The 21,051-nt window shown below is 40.4% G+C and overlaps 2 protein-coding genes across 5 annotated transcripts in view; both read left to right on the plus strand.

Annotated features, from left to right (window-relative positions):
- ALB (albumin) overlaps positions 1–13,553 on the plus strand; it is a 42,451-nt gene extending 28,898 nt beyond the window's left edge. For 3 of the 4 annotated variants that reach the window (XM_075150419.1, XM_075150420.1, XM_075150418.1), the window contains 14 exons: positions 2,292–2,352; positions 3,175–3,307; positions 4,236–4,450; positions 5,172–5,304; positions 6,363–6,460; positions 7,516–7,645; positions 8,568–8,782; positions 9,266–9,398; positions 10,241–10,338; positions 10,497–10,635; positions 11,169–11,392; positions 11,903–12,035; positions 13,069–13,125; positions 13,367–13,553. In XM_075150419.1, coding sequence (XP_075006520.1) covers positions 2,292–2,352; positions 3,175–3,307; positions 4,236–4,450; positions 5,172–5,304; positions 6,363–6,460; positions 7,516–7,645; positions 8,568–8,782; positions 9,266–9,398; positions 10,241–10,338; positions 10,497–10,635; positions 11,169–11,392; positions 11,903–12,035; positions 13,069–13,119 — 1,763 coding nt within the window. In that variant the 3' untranslated portion in view covers positions 13,120–13,125; positions 13,367–13,553. Of the gene's footprint in view, positions 1–648; positions 786–2,291; positions 2,353–3,174; positions 3,308–4,235; positions 4,451–5,171; positions 5,305–6,362; positions 6,461–7,515; positions 7,646–8,567; positions 8,783–9,265; positions 9,399–10,240; positions 10,339–10,496; positions 10,636–11,168; positions 11,393–11,902; positions 12,036–13,068; positions 13,126–13,366 lie in introns of those variants that run through there. The other variant, XM_075150416.1, reaches the window with a different exon arrangement.
- A 1,772-nt stretch (positions 13,554–15,325) lies between these two features.
- The window catches only part of LOC142082320 (alpha-fetoprotein-like), a 30,758-nt gene continuing 25,032 nt past the window's right edge, over positions 15,326–21,051 (plus strand). Inside the window, exons 1-2 of the mRNA XM_075150421.1 lie at positions 15,326–15,491; positions 18,064–18,184. The gene's annotated coding sequence lies outside the window, so the exon portion shown is untranslated. The remainder of the gene's footprint in view (positions 15,492–18,063; positions 18,185–21,051) is intronic.

The raw sequence follows: 21,051 nt of genomic DNA on the forward strand, positions 1-21,051 counted from the left end.
TCTGCATGAAATTGTTCTGCCTTGGAGCTACATATATTGTGAGATTCAGATTCCTCGGTACCCGTTCCACACTTTTACCTTCCACTTCTTTAAGGATTCGGAAGCCAATTGAAATTGGAGATGCTGTTTACCTGTATCTTTGTACTCATTGCTGTATTTCCCCAATCTGTATTTTTTATACCAAAGTCTAGGTGAACCATCTCATCTTTGTAAAGTGATTTAAAATTAAAGTTCTGTCATTACATGCAAGTATGTGGACCGAGTCCTATCTGGGTGAATTGTTACTGTACAATACCAACCTGCTTTGCTTTTGAACAAATACTAGCAAAAAAAAAAAAAAAAAAAAGCACGGCTATAGGATTAGACTTGATGACTTTTTTGTCTGATGCCTTGAACTCCTTGTTTGTCATTTGATAAGGAAATTTACGCAAAACTTTATCTATTTGGGTGCTGGAGAGTTCAACCTTTTCGGGACAAAAAGGCACCGAGTAACACATAATAAACAAATAATATCAAATTCATTTTTGGCAAGGACAGTCCAAGTTTTGTAATCTTCTTCAGACCAAATGGAAATCTACAAACGCCAGCTCTATGGTTAATATTTTACAGGCACGAGTAGTGAAGGGTATATAAGCAAATGCTTTCCTTTCAATCTTCCTAGCATTTCTGAGCAATTTAGCCCACATTATAATCTGCAACCATGAAGTGGGTAACATTAATTTCATTTATTTTCCTCTTAAGTTCTGCCAGATCCAGGAATCTGCAAAGAGTTGCTCGAGAGGCAGGTAAGAAAGGACTAATCAGTTGTCTTTGCAATATCAATTTTATGTCTTTAATGCAGTTTCATGAACAATTCTTGCAAGCCTGATCCAAAGCGAACAGAAAAATTTTGTTGTCTTGAAAAGAAACTAAATTAAGAAACGGTGAGGATATGAGCAGAACACTGCAGACAACTTAACTGGGCGAGTGCGTTCGGTGATGTCGCTTTGCAACATCAGTGCGGCGCATGAACAGATGTTGATTATTTAGAATCTGTTACTTTCCAGCATGGAGAAAGCAGATGGACTGTGCTTTTGGAAGTGCTGTCTTTTGAATGGTAGCTCATAAGCAAGCTCCTCACCAATTAAAGGCAACAGTTTGCACACAAACAGGTCAAAAATCCAAAAATCTACATCTCGGTCTGGGCTATAAAAAGGCTGGGTGAAAACTCCTCTTTGTGTCATTTCTCTTTAGACCGTGGTCAAACAAAAATAGAGCTTGGTCAAACAAATATTTCTGCAGGCAGTCTAGAAATTTTTCCACCGATATTTTTGATTTTTGTTTGAAACATGAAAATACTCCAATTTAACAAAACTGAGTTTTCAGGAGCTGGCTGGAAATGCCTGTGAACAGCAGCAAAAAATCTTTAAATTACAATTTTCTGTACTGAAACCCTTATTATCAAAGCAATTATATTCCATTAGATAAAGGAATTACTCTTCACGTTTTCTAAATGCTCCTGAATGGTATTTCTAGAAGAAAACAACTGCCCCATTCTAGCTCATTCATTAGCGTGGCCGTATGCCTCAGTATCTGTTGGGAGTCTTCCCACCAAGAACGAGGTATAACTACCACCTGTATTTGTTACATCAGGACCAAGTGAAGGATTTATCTGCTTTCTTTCTCACGAAGAGGACGGATGCACTGGGTGGAACGCGAATATGAATCTGTTAATCATTTTGTGCTCAAAAAGAGAAAATTCTGCTAATGCTGGCTCTAATCAAACTGCAGCTGCATTCCTTTATTTGTAGTGTAGACGTGATAGTGTTGTTGGTTACGCAAAGGACATGTTTGCTAACTCTTAATAGTAAGCTACAGTAATTTTGAATATTTGAATTAAGTATGCGCTTACAGAGGTAAACGTTGTATTAGAATCCTAAAAATCACCTGCTTGGGTTCCTTCAGAAAGATGAGCGTGCCTAAGAGTGAGGTATCTGCAGACAAATGGACAAGAATGGTCATCTGAGACAACAAAGAGTTCAAGGTGGCCTGAAGAAAGGTTTAGATTGAAGTTCCCAGAAAAGCGGTACAGATTACCCAGGACGGTGTACCCAAGGGCGGGATTTTGCAAGTGCTCAGCATTAGCTTGGTCTGTTTCAAAACAATGATATTACTCCCTTGAGTATAAGAGCTGGGTGAATGCCGAACGCTTCTGAAAATGTGGCCCAAGGTGCCCAGGATGTATTCTTTAAGGGGTCTAGCACAGCCAGTGTGACAGTGAGCATGATTGTTCTCTTTGGTTTTCTTCCTAGAGCACAAGAGTGAGATTGCCCATCGCTACAATGATTTGAAGGAAGAGACATTTAAGGCAGTGTAAGTGAATGTTCAGCTTACCTTTTCCGATTGTTTTCCATCTCCGTTGCTATTGGACAAAATAGGGAAACTAAAACACCCTGTACGAGCTAGTGAAGAGTGTGTGTGTCTCACTGAAGCATGGCAGCTTGCTTGAGTTAGCCTCCTTACTTTTAGTATACAGAGCCTACGAATATTTTAAGATCTGCAGAAGTCACGATAACTTTCTCTGGGAAACAACTCCCTGCAAAGCTTATGAGAAAACCTGTGTTCCTTATGTGAAAGGAAAATAGGCATGAATAATACGGTTTTGATAACCTCAGGATGGAGAGGTGTTGTGCTGGATTGAGACATTACGAAAAAAGAAAACCCAAACCACCACCGTCAAAAAACAAACCTGCGACAGGTTTTGTGAGACAATTCAATGATTTTCTTTTGCAACTGGTTTTAGGAATGGCAGAGGGCTCTGACAGGAACATAACTACTTCTGAAAGAAGGCAGCCTGAAGATCATAATTTGTAACAATGGCAAAAAAGAGCTTAGTTTGTGGCATTTACGAATATGCTGGTAAAAGTGGCAGAAAACTCAAATCACAGTCTTTTCTGTTTTGTTTTTAATCTATTATTCAAGACTTTTGTTCTTGGGAAGTAAGGTTAAAAACATTTTTCAGAAAGGAGGTGAGAAGAGGAAGGATGTGGGATCTGGTACTATGCTCTTCATGGTACTCTGTTTAAGCATTTGTGCGTGTCACTTGAACAAACTATTTTGAATCCAGAAGCACCTTCGAAATATTGATTGTTATGTTTCTTATCTCCATATTCCAAAATGTGCTTTTTGTTTCAGTACCATGGTCACATTTGCCCAGTATCTCCAGAGATGTTCTTATGACGGACTGTCTAAGCTGGTGAAGGATGTTGTTGATCTGGCACAGAAGTGTGTGGCCAATGAGGATGCTCCTGAGTGCACAAAATCACTGGTAGGCAGCAAATCCTTTGGTATTGCGTTTCTCCTCATTCTATGCAGAATCTACCGGAATCATCCTCGCTGAGGATTTATACCTGATCCTTTCAGGTGTTGCTGTTGTCGTCGACCAACGCTCAGATTTTAGTGCTGAAACAAAGAACTTGTTTTTGTCGGGTTCTGAAACTCTGCCTTTCATAAGTGCCTAAATGATCTGTGGAGCCATACGTTGGAGCCCAAACACCACACTTTGGCACATTCGGTTTAGCATTGCCTGGAAATAAACGTTAGCATTCCGTACAAAAGCCCCAGCTGTAAAATACAGGTCTAATGCCAGGTATTAAAGCGACCGAAGTGTGTGGGTTTTCACGCTGGGGTGACTTGAAAAGCTATGTGTGATCATTCAAGGTACTTAGTTTAAGGAGTTTTTAAAAAACGCCTCTAAGATCAGGTAACAAAAGAAGTTTGCATGTATGTAAGATCCCTGGATGTCTAGTAGGTTCAGCCCGGCCCTTCAGAAGGTTAGGTGCTTGTGTTCTTGCGAGCTCTAACATTCAGACCAAAGGACATGACTACATTAGTTCTCCCTAACGGTTTCCCAAGCTGATCGTCAAGTAGAACATTAAACCCTGCTTCAATTCATCTGAAAATTCGGTTTAGCCAGATTATAAGTAAAAGGAGATCACCGTCTTGCACAGAGTGTTTTAAATTATAATTAAAATGAATTTTTTTTCAATAAAGCATTGTAACAGTTTTGATTGGACCACATAAAATAAAACTTCGTGAAATTGTGTTGAAAACAATGGCTTATTCTGATCTATGGTCTAATCTTATCCAGTAAAAATGCGTTTACTTTTCAATCTGGGTTTTCTTTTACAGATAAATAGAATGTATCTTACACTGTCTATAAACAATAATTCTGACCCTCAGCATCTCCCTTATAGCCCTCCATTTTCCTGGATGAAATCTGCCAAGTAGAAAAGCTCCGCGACTCATATGGTGAAATGGCTGACTGCTGTAGTAAAGCTGATCCTGAGAGAAATGAGTGTTTCCTGTCATTTAAAGTTCCCCAGCCAGACTTCGTTCAGCCATACCAAAGACCGGCTTCTGATGTGATATGCAAGGAGTACCAGGACAACCGGGTGTCATTCCTGGGACAGTAAGAAAAATGGCCATTTTGTACTGTTTAAGTATTTAGTCGTGCACAAGAGGGATCCCCAAGCTATACAGAGTGTGCGGACATGCAGGACGTTGGAAAAAGTTGCGAGCATTCAACCTCCTATCTGCATGTATAAAACAGTTGCTCAGGCATTAAATATCCGAAGCTCTGATCGTGTTATTTCATTCAATGCTAGAGCAGGTTTTTCCATTCAAAAATGGGCTTTAAGGGATCACATTTTCTAACTCTTGGGGGACTTTTTTCCCCCAAAAAACTCTGAAAAACCAGAGCGTTTCCAATACCGATTTAATAATTTACTTGCTCCTGCTTCCCACTACCCCCACTGTAATTGGAAAAGGTGAAGAAAGATAACAGTAAAAAGAATAAAAATCGGCAATAAAATCTGGGTGAAATGGCCATAGATGAATTTTTCACACTCAAAATCAGAATTTTCAAGTATTTGACAATGCATTTTAAAAAAGCGTATGTACATCGAACTAAGTGGCTGACAATATAAGGATATCATCCTTCCGTCGTCGTTCTCGAGTCCTGCTTCGGAAACAGTGAGCTTTAGCAGGGCGTTTGCCATGAGTAGGCATTATGTTAGGAAAACAGATTACATTTCTAAGCTAGACATAAAAGTCATAGAAGCTCTAAGAGATTTAAGGCCATTTGCTGTCGTCATCGGAATATGTGACTTATGTTCTTCTTGTCCTCGTAGTTTCATCTATTCTGTAGCACGAAGAAACCCCTTCTTGTACGCCCCAACAATCCTCAGTCTGGCTGCTGATTATGAACATGCACTTCAAACCTGTTGCAAGGAGAGCGATGTCGGTGCTTGCTTGGATGAAAAGGTACATTAAATTTTTCACCGTGGATGAAAACTAAACAACTGGTCTGCTACATAAAGGTCTCTTCTCATCTTAGCAGCGATTCTCTTTAAAGCGAGAAGTGACTTTAAAAGGCTAATGTTAAATTACGGTTTATAATTCCAAAATTGTCCTTTCCCATGCTGGTTTTCAGTAAGCGTTTCTATATGGCTTCATAGAAACTAAGATGGTAAAAAAATTCACGTTTTTACTTTTTTAAGTGAAAAAACAAAAGAATCAAACTGTAGGTAGTGAAGCTTGTCTTTTTGTCCCTTTGGTAATACGTTATCAGGCAGCTATGAGTATTGCGCAGATGCGCTGAATCCAAATAACCTGTAGCACTTGGGCTTTTTCATCTGTGGTAAACTGTAGCGAGAAGGCATGCTATCGAAGAGGCACTAGGGAAAGACAGAGCTCGCTTGGCATCCTAACAGGCCATCGCCATATCCAACGTGTAGGTGTATGAGACATCTCTCCTATTCTTCCCCTATTCGTTGCCCAAGCAAATGGAGGAGAAGGAGTGAGAAATGGGTAGAATCTTCCTGTTCACGCGAATCTTTATATGAAGAACTTGTAGAGAAGGGTCAGGATTAATCGTGTGTTAGCCCGATGAGTCAACAGCAGATGATTTCCACATAGCTATGCTTTTTAGAGAACTGCAGCCAAGGTTTCATGTTAACCTCGAGAATGGCAGGAGCCAAACTTTCCCTTTGCCTCAAACTCAGTCCCAGTGACTTCTGTGTAATAGACAACTTAGGTTCCTTTGAAGCCACTTGCAATGAAATTGAAGTATTTGGTGAACAGCAGCATGTCCGTAGAATAATTGCACCATGCCTTAAGGTACACTGTATAGACTAGAAATTAAATGCTGGTTGCGAACTGGTTAGGACTGCCTAAGGAGTTATCTGTTGGCTTGGCTTTTCATGAGAGCTAAGTGGACCAGAACCCGCTGTGTTTCTGAAGTGTGATTTTCAGGTTTGCTTTTTTCTCAGTCCATGAGATATAATCAGTTTAATGTGATAATGTGCATCTTGTTACTATAGGAAGCTGCCATAAAAGAAAGAGCCAAGAAAGTAAGTGTGAAGCACCAGTATTCTTGTGGAATCCTCAAGAAGTTTGGCGAGAGAACTTTCCAAGCAGAGTAAGTTCCAATCAGTTTTTTACAAAAAGTAGGCTTGTTAACCTAAACCTAAAACTACTCAAGAGGAAAACATCAGCATATATAAATCACTTCTATATGCCGAGTTTGAAAACTGCACTCATGGTACTTCCTAGCATACTTTTGGCTGAGGACCATTGTCCAACACAATGGAGATCAGTGGGTCGGTCTTTCAACACTAGGCCAACAACGATTTCTTAGCCTATTTATTTAAATGTAGAATTTAATTCTGATCAGGTTTCTGCCTAAGGACTGGATGCAAAGGGGAACCTATGTATTCCAGGCTGATAGTGACTACTAGTAAAAAGATCAGCCATGAGAGTTACCGTCTCTAGAACCGATCCAGGAGATGCGGAGCTAACTGATGGAGTGTCACTCAGAACCAGAGATTCCAGTGTGTTTAATCTACATTTTTGCCAAAGCTGTGCCCCGTTCCGATGACTACAGCTTTTAGTGATAGGCACATCGGTAATCAGCAAAGTAAGTTGCTAGTTTGAACCTTTAGGCAATCAAAGAGTCAAATTTGGCAGAATCACAGTTGTTGTCAAAGGTACGCTGTTAATCTTAAGAAAGACTTTTGCAATTAATAAGTGGATCACCTGCCTAAGCACAGAACTGCTTTCTTTCTGTGGCTAGTCTAATACACTAACATTGACTAGGATTACCTTACTAGATAAAGTCAGCTTTGATTGCAAGGTTTAATTAGCACTATATACATCTGTGCTAAGTAATCTAGAGATGCTTTACAGTCACTCAAGAGCGATAGGGAATTCTAGGGTGCGATTCTTACGTAGACTGCTCAAATAGAACAGAAGAATCACAAACTTGTTTCTTTCTGCCTATTTTAAGGGACCACTGCGTTACTGGTGTAGGTTTCGTTGCTTTTTTTCCTAGCCACCAGAACTCAGACGAGCAGAATGAACGAATATTTACTTGAAACAAAGCTGATCTACAGTATCCTAAGTGTTAGTGACTTGCAAGGTTTCTGTTCTACACAGAGCTTTAAAACAAGTGTATTTTTCTTCTTTTCCACCTAGTAAACTTGCTCTCCTGAGCCAGAAATATCCCAAGGCTCCACTCTCAGAAATTCTTAAAGTTCTGCGTGATGTTAAGGGTATCTACAAAGAGTGCTGTGAAGGGGACATGGTAGAGTGCATGGATGACAGGGTAAGCTAAGTATTTTTCAAATATGTTTACATACTTGAAAAATGTTTAGGAAGACAGTAATTTGTGCAGCTATTCATTCACAGTCCAGGGAACTTGTACTCAACACTGCTGGAAGGTTCCTCAGCCACTGAAAAACACAGCCAGCTCAACTGACCGTTACTGGAACCGGGTTTTGGACCAGTTCTGGATCTAGCCCTTTATAATCATGAGGGCAAGGAGCTGTTACTTATAGTATAGCGTGTGTGTTTCGTGGAAATCAAAGCATTTATCAGGGAGATTGTTTGATGGTATTTACTCACTTCAAATCAATCATAAACACAGCAAAAGAAAGCAGAGGCAAAAGGCCACATTTTTTTTGCTATCCTGTTGTGTGTGCTGCCATTAATCCTGCTTTCTTGTAGTGCCAATGAACTCTGGAGAACAGCTTGCACGGGAGGATTAACAAAACTGTGCAACAGTGACATGATTTAAATACTGCCTGTCTGGCTGGAACTTGGACACACTTTTTAAACCAGCTGGTGTCCAGCGCTGGCTTTATGAAGCTCTGGGGTTTTTCATGTTTTGTCCTCTGTCAGAGCTGGGCACCTGATGGGACTGACGAGATCACCCAGGCGTCCTTCTGACAGACCGCTCAGTGACTTCCCTTGGCTTTCCAGAGTTTGTCTTCTCAAAGTTTCTAAAATCAGGGAGGGAACCGCATTCTCCTCCGTGCCTGTGGACGTCGTGCTCAACACGCACGGGGACGTGCCCGTCCCTCTGATTATTTCTTTTTGTATGGAGGCAGCATTTCTTTAGGAAAGTGCTAAGTAAATAGGTGACCTGAACGAAAAGGGACGAGTCTGAAAAAGAGAGAGGAGACGAATTAATCTATCTTTAAATTATTATTTCATAGCTTGTCTGATAATATGTTTTAACTTAACAGGCAGAGCTTATGACCTATATGTGCTCTAAACAAGATGTTTTCTCAAGTAAAATCAAACACTGCTGTGAGAAGCCAATTATGGAACGAAGCCAGTGCATTATTGAAGCAGATTTTGATGAGAAACCCGAAGATCTTCCTTCACTAGTTCCAAGATATATACATGATAAGGAAGTGTGTAAAAGCTTTGAGGCAGGCCGTGACGCATTCTTGTCAGAGTAAGTACTACGGCCTTTTGCACCGCTGGAAAAACTGTCCGCTTGGGTGTTTCCAGTGCACACGGAGAAAAGAGATGACCACATGGAAGTCCGATGTAACTAATGCAGCTTCAACTCTAGTTGAACCCCTAGTCTCTCATTCATGCTTTGTGACTGTTTCTGTTCAGCATTGTCTGACTTATCAAAGCTGAATTTATCGGTGCCTTTCTTTTATTCGAGGGATTTGTGCATGCCCGCATAAATTATCTGCTTACGAAGTATTCTGTCCCAGGGAACTATTTTGTTCCTCTCATATTTGCTCTGTTGGCAGACAACAGAACGACCAAAAAAATTCCACTAAAACAAGCAAACGGCGTTCCAAGGTCATTGCCCACCTTCTTTGATCTCATCTGAGGAACTGTCATTGTCAATTACTGTGTTGTGGATGAAGAAAGCAGCATGTTATTTGGGAGCTCTAATTCTGTCAGCTTGTGTGTCTTTCAGGCTTATTTATGAATACGGACGAAGACACCCTGAGTTCTCCACACAGCTGATTCTGAGAGTTATTAAGGGATATGAAACAATCCTGGACAAGTGCTGCAAAACAGACAACCCTGCTGAGTGCTACGCAACTGCTGTAGGTGCAAAGCTTTGTTTGCAGATAACTAGAATGCTTGGTTGGTACCTATCGTGAAACAACTGGGTTGAGAAGCTCCTACAGAAGAGCAAACAGAAAGCATTTTGAGACTAATCCCAGGGGAAGTTAGTGTTCTGATGGGAGATGAAGCAGTCCAGGGCCCATGACAAGGATACAGAGTTTTCTCAGATCACAGAGTAACTTCGTTGGTCACCTTAAGAAATTTCAGACTAGTCTCACTGAACTGCCTGATGCCTTTGTCTCTCAGAAGTGATTCTGCTTGTCCTGAAGAAGTTGCTTAATCGCTGCTTAGCTGAATTATTCTATGGGCTCCACTGCCTATACTGAGTATAGCTGCTCACGGATTACGATGGGAACCTGCATGGCCAGCTCACATAGAGATGCCTAAACTTAGGTCTCCTAAATCTTTAACTGAATCGCACAGAAGTCACAGCACAAGTTGAGTCACCGACAGCTTTGGCCAAGGGATTGAGCAATGACGTTCCCCTCACGGTTGATAATCCTATCCTTGAAAAATATTCACCCGATTTAAGCCAACAAACAAAAAACCCCCATTGTCTAGAAATTATGTCCAACGGTAATTAATTTAAATTAAATTTCAAAAATCTTGCTGCCTTTTTAACGGAATTTTTGTTAGAACTTAAGAATTCACATAGAATCGAGTCCTCCCTACACCATCCAGGCTGTATGGAAGCGATCGGCCTTCCAAAATGGCTGTCTAACAGCTAATAAGGTTTAGAAGAGGTCAAAAGGTATACTGGTATGACTGTTACCAGGATGTCCTGCTCTAGCATTACTAATAAATTTACATTTGTTTGCAGCACGACGAATTGCAGAAACATATCATAGAAAGTCAGGATGTTGTCAAGACAAACTGTGAGCTTCTCACTACCCGTGGCGAGGCAGACTTCCTTAAAGCGTAAGTGCTTTCAGATAAATATTTTGAGTGTTATCAGTGATGCTGGCTCCTTTGGGCAAATTTATTTGCTCTTCACTTCTGTTTTCACTTTAGTGGTCTAGCGCAGTTGAGCATGCTTCAAACATGAGTAAACGGTCATTTTGGTACGACTTTTTCAGACTTCTGATCCGCTACACAAAGAAAATGCCTCAGGTATCAACTGATACCTTGATTGAAATTGGAAAGAAAATGACAGCCATTGGTACTAAGTGCTGCCATCTTCCTGAAGACAAACGCCTACCTTGTTCTGAGGCATATGTGAGTACATTTGTTTATTCTCTCTACTCCTCTTGGAGATTTCTTCTGTTCTCAAAAACGTTGAATTCTGGTGAGATAGTAAACTCTAAGTGATTTTTCATAAACCCCAAGCTAAGCATCTACCTAAGAAAATTCGAAGTCTGTTCTATTTTAATGGACGTGAGGACCTAAATATTTGTCCGATGGCAGTTTGTGAAAATTTTAGCTAAACTTAGCTCTCCCTCAGAAAGCAAAATTAAGCCGATTGGGTCTGCGGCAGCTTGCGTTTGGAAAAACTAAACAGTCCCTTAAAAAAAAAACCAACCTTACTTAGTGATTGTAGCCCAATGGACAGACTGTTTGCAGATTAAGAAATGCCCAACTCCAGGAATACGTATTCATTTTAAATTTTAAGGCCGTGCCATTTCCGAGCAGATGTTTAGAAACGACAGCTTCCACTTCCAGCTATGCTATTGTGACTCAAACATCACATATTTCTTCTGTTATTTTAGAAGGTGTAACTCATGTTAGTCCTTCTTTCCTTCTCTTTCCAGCTGAGCATTGTGATTCAGGATATGTGCAGGAGACAGGAGACCACACCTATAAATGACAATGTTTCACATTGCTGCAGCGACTCCTATGCTTACAGGAGACCATGTTTCACTTCCATGGGAGTAGATGTCAAATATGTGCCTCCAGCATTTGACCCTGACATGTTCAGCTTTGATGAAAAATTGTGCACTGCTGCTCCTGCTGAACGGGAATTAGGGCAGATGAAGTAAGCTAAAAGAAATACCTTGTAGAAAAATTCTGAAGTGTAACACCTTGCGGGGGGGGGGAGAAGGAAGCTACATACCCTCTGTTTTGTCATCTGACTGCGACAGAGAGAAAACCAGATGGAACTATGTGTTTGTACTAAGCTTGTCAGAGCATAACTTCATGTGGTTTGGGAGAGGCAAAATAGGGTATTTTCTTCAATTAAAATCAGTGTCTTAGCTGACCGGTTTCATATAGGTCCACTGCCAGTGTAAGTCTTAAGATATAGTTAATTAAGACAACATACAGATCATTTCAATAAGTTTTTTCCCCACCTATAACCAGGATAACAAAAAGCGAACAGATGGTTGTGGTAGACTGGGAGTTTGGAGTCACAAATAGGCACAGACTTCTCTAGACATGAAAAAAAAACCTCATAAATGAGCTGTATCTGCATAGAATGGCATATTTTAAATTGGGAAATCAAACTACAACAGGTAGCGTTAACTGTCTGTCGTGGCTTTGTTTTCAGATTGCTTGTCAACCTCATTAAACGCAAGCCCCAGATGACTGAAGAACAAATCAAGACAATTGCTGATGGTTTCACTGCCATGGTAGACAAGTGCTGCAAGCAATCAGATATTGATACATGCTTTGGGGAAGAGGTATTTCCTATCTCCTTTTAAAAAAACAAAACAACACAACACAAAAAACGTATGCAGGAAACTGGAAACTCACTAGGAACCCATGCACTGCGACAGTGGTTCTGCAAACGGCTACCGTTACTTCTCTGTGTGCCCTTACAAAAAATTTGCCTGCAGATCATAATGTATATCTTGACTGCACAGATTATAGTCATAGATTATAGTCATCGAACAATTTCATATGGAAGGGTTGTCTGGAGGTAATGTAGTCCAGTCATCTGCTCTAAGCACGGCTAAATTCTAGATTAGATAAGGTTCTTCAGGGCCTTGTCCGGAAGAGTTGAATGTCTACAAGCCACAGTTGAAAAATATGTATGTGTAGAATTTAAACTATAGCACATGTAAACTTCCTTTTGCGCTACAGATTCTTACATAACTCTGAAGGATTACCAGTAAAAAGCGCATCTGGATCAATTATCAGAGACACCTAGCAAATACAGATATATCGGCAGGGGGAGTCCAGCTAATTATGTCCTATGAACAGTCATTCCGTTCTTTTCAAACTCATCCACCACAAATACATTCATTCATTCAACATTTACTTGTCTATGAAATAACCACAGGAGAAGTTTATCTGTAGCCGTATTGCTGAGCAAGCACAAAGCATTTACAGGATGTATAAATGACGGTTTCCAACAGCAACCTCATTATCACTTGAAGCATGGAACTGTAGTCCTAACATCTTAAACTGCTTATTGATTGAATCCTTTTCTATTTATAACCAAAGTATTGCATAGGTAAACATATTAGGAAGACTTAGGAAAGAATTATTTTGTCTCTAATTCACTCTAAAAGTTTATTTTCTACCTTTGCAAAATAGAAAAATACCCAACATACAGGAACGTACAGATTCTAAGGTTACGAAGTACCATCAGAATTAACCTTCCAACCATAACGCAGACACAAGTTTAAGTTTATAAGTGTTCCTGCTGAAGCTCTACAGACTTTGGTCCCTTGGTTTCTCTCTCACAACTGTTTGTATTCCTTTTTCCAGGGTGCAAACCTAATAGTCCAGAGCAGAGCCACATTAGGAATTGGCGCTTAACACGTGGTAGGTAACAGCAGTAATGCATGTGTATCGGGTCATCTATCTATCTAGCCCTCTCTGCGCACCCTCCCACCCATTGCACTCCTTCAACTCAAAAAAGCATCTAGCTTCCCTTTAACCACCAGGCGTTTGCTTTTTTCTTATGGGTGGTTTACCATTTGCCGTTACACAGCGTACATAAAGTTGAAGTACTACTAGTATGCTACCATTTTACAAAAGAATCGTTTTTGTTTCTCCGATTTAGGTTGCCAGTGGGAAAAATACGAAGAAAAATACTTCTGTGTAACTTCTCCTGCCCATTACCTTTTTTCCTTTGATATTGAATGAGTATTTCATAAATCTTGTTTTGTCAAACCACATGCTTTTCCAGAAACTTTTCAATTCTATTACTTGGAAAAAAATGAATAATAAATAAAAGCTTTATAAATCTGCATCTGTCCTTGTCTGCTGGTGACTACCATACGGCAAAGCTCTGCAGCGCTCCCTACACAAAATGGTTGCTATAAGTAGTATATATGGGCAGGGATTCCATTGTTGGGTTTTTTTTCCTGTTTCTTGCTCTTGGAAACTATGTATGAAAGAATATGAAAGGTGGCAAGACATTTAGCTAGACTTCAATACTCAGATTCAATTACAGGTTCATTTTACGCTTTACTTTAGCAATTATAGTTACACATGAAGAGAATGTTCAAAGGAACTGTTCAGTTTAAGTAAGATAACTAGCAACGAGCTCTTATAAAAAGAAAAAAGAAAGATCTTTTTTACATCAGGCACAAATCAAGTATCTCTTCGCTTGCAAAGCCTTGCAAACAGATCTGCTTTTAGACCCTTCTTCTCATGTCTTAAGTTGTTTTTGAAACAGCTTTTGACTTCAGAGATGTCTCTTGAAAAGCCCACCATCCAAATCATGCCCTTCATTGCAGGAAGCTCCCAAGAGAGAAATTTTTTGGTTCTATGCCACTAAAGCAGTGTGATTTTCTAGTATCTATTTAGTTTCAGTCCACGAACACAACACCCCCAAATCTTCTACCCTTTAACAAGGACCCTTGCATAACCCTGGCATCATTAGAAGAGCCCTTGCATAACGAGGCATTTCATAAGGGCAGTTTTCCTGGCCTTTTCTTTGTGCCTGTAGTTCATGAACTGAGAATCTTCTCCAGAACCATAGAAGTACACTCAGAATGAAATATTCAGAGACATCGGGTTGAAAAATTAAAAGCAAGAATCATCAAGCTTGTTATGATTGAAAGGTTTGAACATTCAACCACTGTAAGTCATAGTTACGTGTTGGTTTAGAAGAGTTTATGCGACCCCAAGGCATTCGCAAACATCTCATTCAAGACGGAAAGTTTTGTGAATTGGAGGAAGAATCATTCGTCAGTTGCAGTTCAGCACCTTTTCCCTTAGTTTAAGGGAGCACAAATAGTCATTATAAAGACCATTCCCATTATCTAATTCACCATCCAAAAAGCCGACAGTCATTCACCACAGCTAAAACTAACCCGCTCTAGGACAGCGTGGCCATAGTTAATTAGGACAAGTTAAGCTTGTTTGAGGAAGAGGTTCAGTGAAGCTTACGAGGCACAGAAATCAGCACTGGCCCCACAAATCTATCAAGAAGTGTGGGTTTCTCATTAGATTTCCAGCTAATCCCCATGCCATATCACATTACGATTCTTACGCATGCTGGTTAGCTTCCTGTCACATCTGGTATGGCTTTTCAACTGCATGTTAAATAATTACCAATACAAAGCAGGTTAAGGATTCCATCAAGATTTAGTAATTGAAAATGTGTTTATAATTAAGGTGGCTGTAATTTTGCTGGCTCCAGAGATATACAGAATTAATATATAAATGATTCCCAGGCGGCATTTGTCATTTATCAATGCTGAAAAGAGTAATGTGTCAAGATAGTAGTCGAGTAGAATATCAGTATACCAAAAATACGTGAAACGAATTGATTTCCCTGCACCCCACTCCCATTTCTACGTGTCACAAGAACCCATCTATTTCACTCTGGCATTTCACAGTGTCTTTTAGTTTGCATGAAGATAGAGCACCTCAGCCAAGCTGCAGCACTTAAAGAAGTATCTTAAGCCTCGGTGTTGATACGGTTTTGAAAATTATTTCTTAAGAGCTTTTGCTCCCATGCTGAGCAATCTTCCTTGTATTCCCGGGGCTCTGTTTTGGGCTGTTTTCCACAACTGATATGTTTTTGTCCGTCTGGGTTTCTTTGTAATGAGGTGACTTTCCTTTTTACCTTGTAGAGTTTGAGTTCAGAAGGAAGAGGAATAAGCACACCTGCAGCCATAGCTAAGACTGCACTTATACAGAAGTACCGTTTAACAACTTAAGTGCCGCCTAACGAGGTAGGGATACCTCCCCGTAATTACCTGAAACATTTTAAAATTTCTGCTACCAAACCTGAATGATGGATTCAAATTTCAGAAAGGCCAACTATTACAATAATTATTAACATGACACCTGTGACTTGTTTTCATGCACCAGCTTTTGTTAGGTTATTTCAAGAGTCTTTTAGGTTTTATATTCCTTCTATTGCAACTTCTAATCCCTAGAACTCACTGAAAACTACGCAAGTATTCCCGAGTATTCAAGAGGGGAAAACAAAACAATAAACAGCACGTCAATTTTACGGCACACACGAGTTTTTGGAAGGTCCCTCTCCTTCCAGTCTTTGGAGAAAGCCTGATGGGAACTACACACCCATCCTTTACAAGAAACACAATTTTGGCAGCACCAGCCATTAACACTAACTGATAGAAATCTCCTCAGATTCCTCTAAATTACCTTATTTGCTATATATAAATTTCTTACACTAAGACAGAGAAATAAACAATCAAAAAATCATTGATTCTTAACAAATGCAAAACCTACCATTGCTGGACAAAGAAGTTCTGCCTGCAGATTCCAAAGTTCCCAAAGTAACAGCCAGATCCAGAAGTTAGAAATGCTACTTTTTGCTGAGGTGATTAGAAGACAAAGTCTTTATTCTGCTGCTCCTGCTGTGGAAGGGTAAGGGGCTACATCCGTTTCCTTCTGCCTTCGCCTTCAGTCTTTAATTCCTTCAGCTGATCACTCATCATTTGCATCCATCAGACTCCCCTCCCACCTGCCCTAAGCTCCCTACTTTCTTCATCCCTGAATTATTCAACCACCTTCTCCTCTCCATACCTCTGCCACACTCTGAACCATAAAGTGACCGTTGTCCCATCTGTAAGCACAGTTTCCTATACCTTTTAAAACAGTGGGTGTTGGTAGTGGTCTTCTTAGGGGCATCCCTAAAAGGTTTTGTCATCTCTAGGTCACTGGGTTAAGTTGGATCTCTTAGTCATGGCATTTCTGTGTGGCTTCTTGTTTTCTCATGGTCCTTCCGAGGTTGATGAAATATCATGACCTTCAGGCCCCGGTTGCGCTGCATTCATTGCTGATATTTGGGAGCTAGGGTTAGTATCATGACCCTCGCGTGTCTCTTGTAAGAAGGCTCCTAGCGGTGGCCTTAGCGTATGGGAATTCCTTTCATGCATCCTGCAGCTTTCACCTGAACATTTGGAAATATTTATATCCAGTTCATGACAATGCAAATAAAAGAATGATCGGGTAGCAAAAGTGTTCTTCCAGCTCTCTGTACCAGCTTACGATGGCGATCTCACGGCACACGGCCTTAGCCAAAATACAGTAGAGCGTGTGCGGGGCCTTGGTAATGGGCAGTGGCTTTGGACCAGGGCATATTCCTGCGAGTCTGAAAAATTCCTTTTGGTTACCCAAGTGCTTCACCCTTTTCTGCTCACAGGTAAGCGTCGTGAAACCTTTTGACTGCATCAGAATGAAGATGTGCAAAGTTTTTAAAACGTACAAGGAATTCCATTGGCACATTTGTGTGTACATTTCCTCAATATTGTGTTTTACAACCTATTTGACTGCCCAGGGCTGCTCTCTGTTACCCACGCTACGTGTATCGCTTGCCTTGCTGCCCAGCAGGGGATACATCTGAAGTGTTAATTATGAACAAGCATGCTTTAGTAGTCAACACTGTCTAAATGACTTGATTTTTGGTGGTTTCTGATTCATGATTTATTACTGTCTTTGCCCAAAGACTGAATGTGACTTTTATGCTTACTAGCACTAGTAAATTGCATTTCAGCTGACGTAAAACTATTGCATGGCAGGGTACCAGGATTAAAACACATGGTATTTTGCTTTGGCTGCAGCAGTGGCTCATCTGAATCTGCCAGATTTAACTGGATGCAAGTATTGAACCAGATCCACAAGTGCATTCTGTCTGTTCTGGGCTTCCCCATGAACAAAAGTGAACCTCCGCTTTAATTCTTCCAGTGGAAGCGTGTAAAGCTCCGGGAGCACGCTAAGGAAACTGTACCTACGCTCATGTAAAGCAATTCAAATTGTAAATTAACTTTCTAATAGTTTGCAGTCCTAAGTGAATTGTGACAGCAGTTCTCACTTCTGCCTCAGCCATTAATTGCTAATACAGAACAATTAGTTGTTCTGCAATAGCAGAACAATTTGTTGACAATTTGTTCAAACTGTCACACAACAAACGCTGCCTCCACCACTGACCCCCTGAAAAAAGGAGGAGCAGAAGAGAGCACAGTTCTAAGATTAAACCAAGTTACATTTTACATGAAGTCTTGCAACCCTGTTCTTAATTTGCACAATTTCTTATGTAGCTGGGCAACGCGAAAATCTGGATTTACAAGGTCTTTTCAAAACTGCCCCTTCTGTATCACAAACCTAGTTTTGTGTCATGCTCCCTTTTAGCAAGGGTGGGTTCAGTCTGAGCGCCCTCTCCAGGTCTTAATAGAAATTTACAGCAATTTGCCATTGTATGGTTAATTGTGTACAGAGACTGGTTGATAACAGCATACAAATTATTTCATTGCCTTCCATCTTCTTTTTTCCAAGCTTCCCTGCACGGTCTACACCTGCAAATAATCCACAATAGTGAAGCGGATACTGTTTATTTCCTTTATTTTCTCCAGATCTGCTACATGTAAAAATCGGAAAAGATTTGCTTGAGAGGCAGGTAAGAACATTCTAGTTGAATTGCTTTCTTTCGTATGATTTCCTTACAAGCTTTGCAACTGCGTCAATAACTGGTCGGAGTTAGTTTCGCGTAATTTCACAATGAACACTAAGTGAAACACCCTTCTATTCAGCCTACCGGAATACCTACAATATGCTAACTATGGCGAGTTAAACATTATAGTTTTGGTTTTGGGGGTTTTTCTGTTTTGTTTTGGGTTTTGTTTGGGGTTTTTTTGTTTTGGGGTTTTTTCCCCCAAAGAGGATGAATCTGTACTTCTTTAAAGATTCTGATTTCCCATTAAAAAAAAAAAAAGAAAAAAATTTCAGTGAAAGGTAAGAATCTTTATTTTCAAGGAAACATTCACTACTTCTAGACAAAAATGTGCTTTTAAGTAAAAAAAAAACATTTACAGAAATCAACAAAACCCCCAAATAATGTGATTTTAAAAGTCATTTTTCAGTATATAGGAATCCTCATTGTCTTACAAGTTTTAGTAATTGCTTCCTACGTATTGAAAATTTTTCAATGAATGCTAGATAAAGGCCTTCAAATTTACATACAGATACACATTGCTGTATGCAAAGACCTGCCTTGTTTTAACACATTCATTTAGAGTGGGACAAATTGAAAACTTCCAACTGATCCTATCTCTTACGGAAGACTTGGGGTGATGATTTGTATCTAATCTAACCAGAATCCAGTCTAGTGGTCCTTTATTTTCAGGATCTCCAAAATGAAAAGCCCACCAATGTTTTCCAAATAAACTGTGGCCACATACGTTTATTTGACACTATTGGCTAAAATAGCACGTGTGTGTGTGTAGGGGAGGCGTGTGTGCACGTGTGTAAAAAACCAAAACCAGCCAAAACCGATACTTGCATGTAGTCCTTGCTGATCTGCACCAGTTATTTTCTGTAACTGTATTATGACCATTTTGAGGGTGGGCCTGAGCTCTTCCAGACAGACGCACAGATACTCTGTCACTAGACAGCTCAGGGGACCTGCAGAAGCCTTTAAGGATGTCGAGTTAACAACCATGAATGCCTTAGGAGCAGGCAGTCAAAGGGTGACATTTTACAACGTACTTAAGACCAGTCTGGTCTACACCAGGTGAAGGTAGTGGTGCTACTCCCATCAAGAGTTGGTGAAAAACTGGCATTCCTGTAAACTGTAAGCCAGTGCCTTAATTCCCAAAAGGAGCAAATGCACACAACATCTCCCCCCAGCAACTGCAGACAAAGCCTCGTCGTTTCTTCCTTTGTTCCCCAGAATCTAAATGTGATTTTGTCCGGCGATCCAGGAATTTACAGGGAAGAAGTTTTAAAGCGGTCTAAGTGAACCATCAGTTTAACATTTCTCATTTCAGTAATATTTTTTCCCTTCGACAGATGCTTCTGCTTTTCCACAGCATAGACAGTACCTAGCTCAGACAGAAATACCCGAATCTTGCTTGAATCCAGAAGCGGTGCCACCTTGCACATCCTTGCAGCACAACCCTCTACTACACGCGTGGTAGGGCCTCGGCAGGTAGCCCCTCCGTGACAGCTTGGGGCAGGACACGTTGCCTTTTCCGAGAATCTTAATCCTAACCAGTATATCTTAGTAATGAAGGGAATGCGAAAAGAACCCTCACAAATACGTCACCAGCCACGCTGAGGCAGAGAAATATTTTATTATCAGTTACCATTAAGTATTAAGCGCATAAAGCACCTAGAAGCTTCTTGGATTCAAGCAGTAAAAAGCACACAAGGAGGAGTCTTCATCTGAAGTATTTATTGTCAACATAAGGTTTTGGATAGGAAAACAAACATAAAAATAACTCACTGGAGAGGGGAATGAACCTGGAAGGACACAGACTTCTGGGACCACGCCCTACCATTTGAATGAACAATTCACGCTGCGGGACATATCCTTAGGAGTATGCGCACAATTATGTGCAAAAGCATTGAAGTGCATTGGAAATTTTAGTCCCAATGACTTCTTTTAAATCTTTGGCATGTTGGATCACATTTCTAGAGACTAGTAGGCCTTATCGTTCCCAGTGTTTCCAAACACGACTGACTTTAGGAAGTGGCATTCAGCTGAGAACATCTGTTCAACCAATAGCGCATAGAGTTTCTTATCAATACGTCAGTTGACTAGACTGAAGCGTGTATCCCAGCAGACGTAGGTCATATTGATGGGCTTAATTGAAAATATCAACGTGTGCTCAAGAATACCATTCCCACCGCTCCTCCTACTGTGAAGGAAAAGAAAGGGAGAAGACAGTTGTGGGAGAAATAGACAAAGTGAGATAGAAATAGAGCCGCAGGCGGCAGCCATGGTGTATGCCCTTCTGGTCACACTGTACGATTAAAAACTCCGGATGATATTACAAATCGATATGTCAAGCTTCACTAACGAGAGCTAACCCTGCACTTGACTTCCTTTGACCCGGCATTGCTCCTTCATCTCATTAAACACAACGCCCAGATGACAGATGGACAGGTAAAGAAAATGACTGCCGACTTCGCTGCTATGATAGACAAATGCTGCAAGCAAACAGATGCTGTGACATACTTGGGCGAAGAGGTATTTCATATCTTTACAAACCACTTGACAACAGAAGCTGACATAGCAAATATCAGCGAATGCTTTTAGATCAAGTAATTCGGCCAGCTACAGCGGCCATTGGTACAGCTAGTTTTGCCGTGTGTTTTGCCCACAGATAATAAACTACACCTTTATGTACACGCAGACTACTTAATCTTTACATTGCGCTGCAAAATACGTCACCCATGACACATATAAGGTAATTTCCTCATGACTGATCCACTTCAGGTATCTGACACAGGCAAAGTTGAAAATTATAGGAAAAGATGGTA

Source organism: Calonectris borealis, chromosome 4, assembly GCF_964195595.1.
Source record: "Calonectris borealis chromosome 4, bCalBor7.hap1.2, whole genome shotgun sequence".
In the NCBI taxonomy this organism is placed as follows: domain Eukaryota; kingdom Metazoa; phylum Chordata; class Aves; order Procellariiformes; family Procellariidae; genus Calonectris; species Calonectris borealis.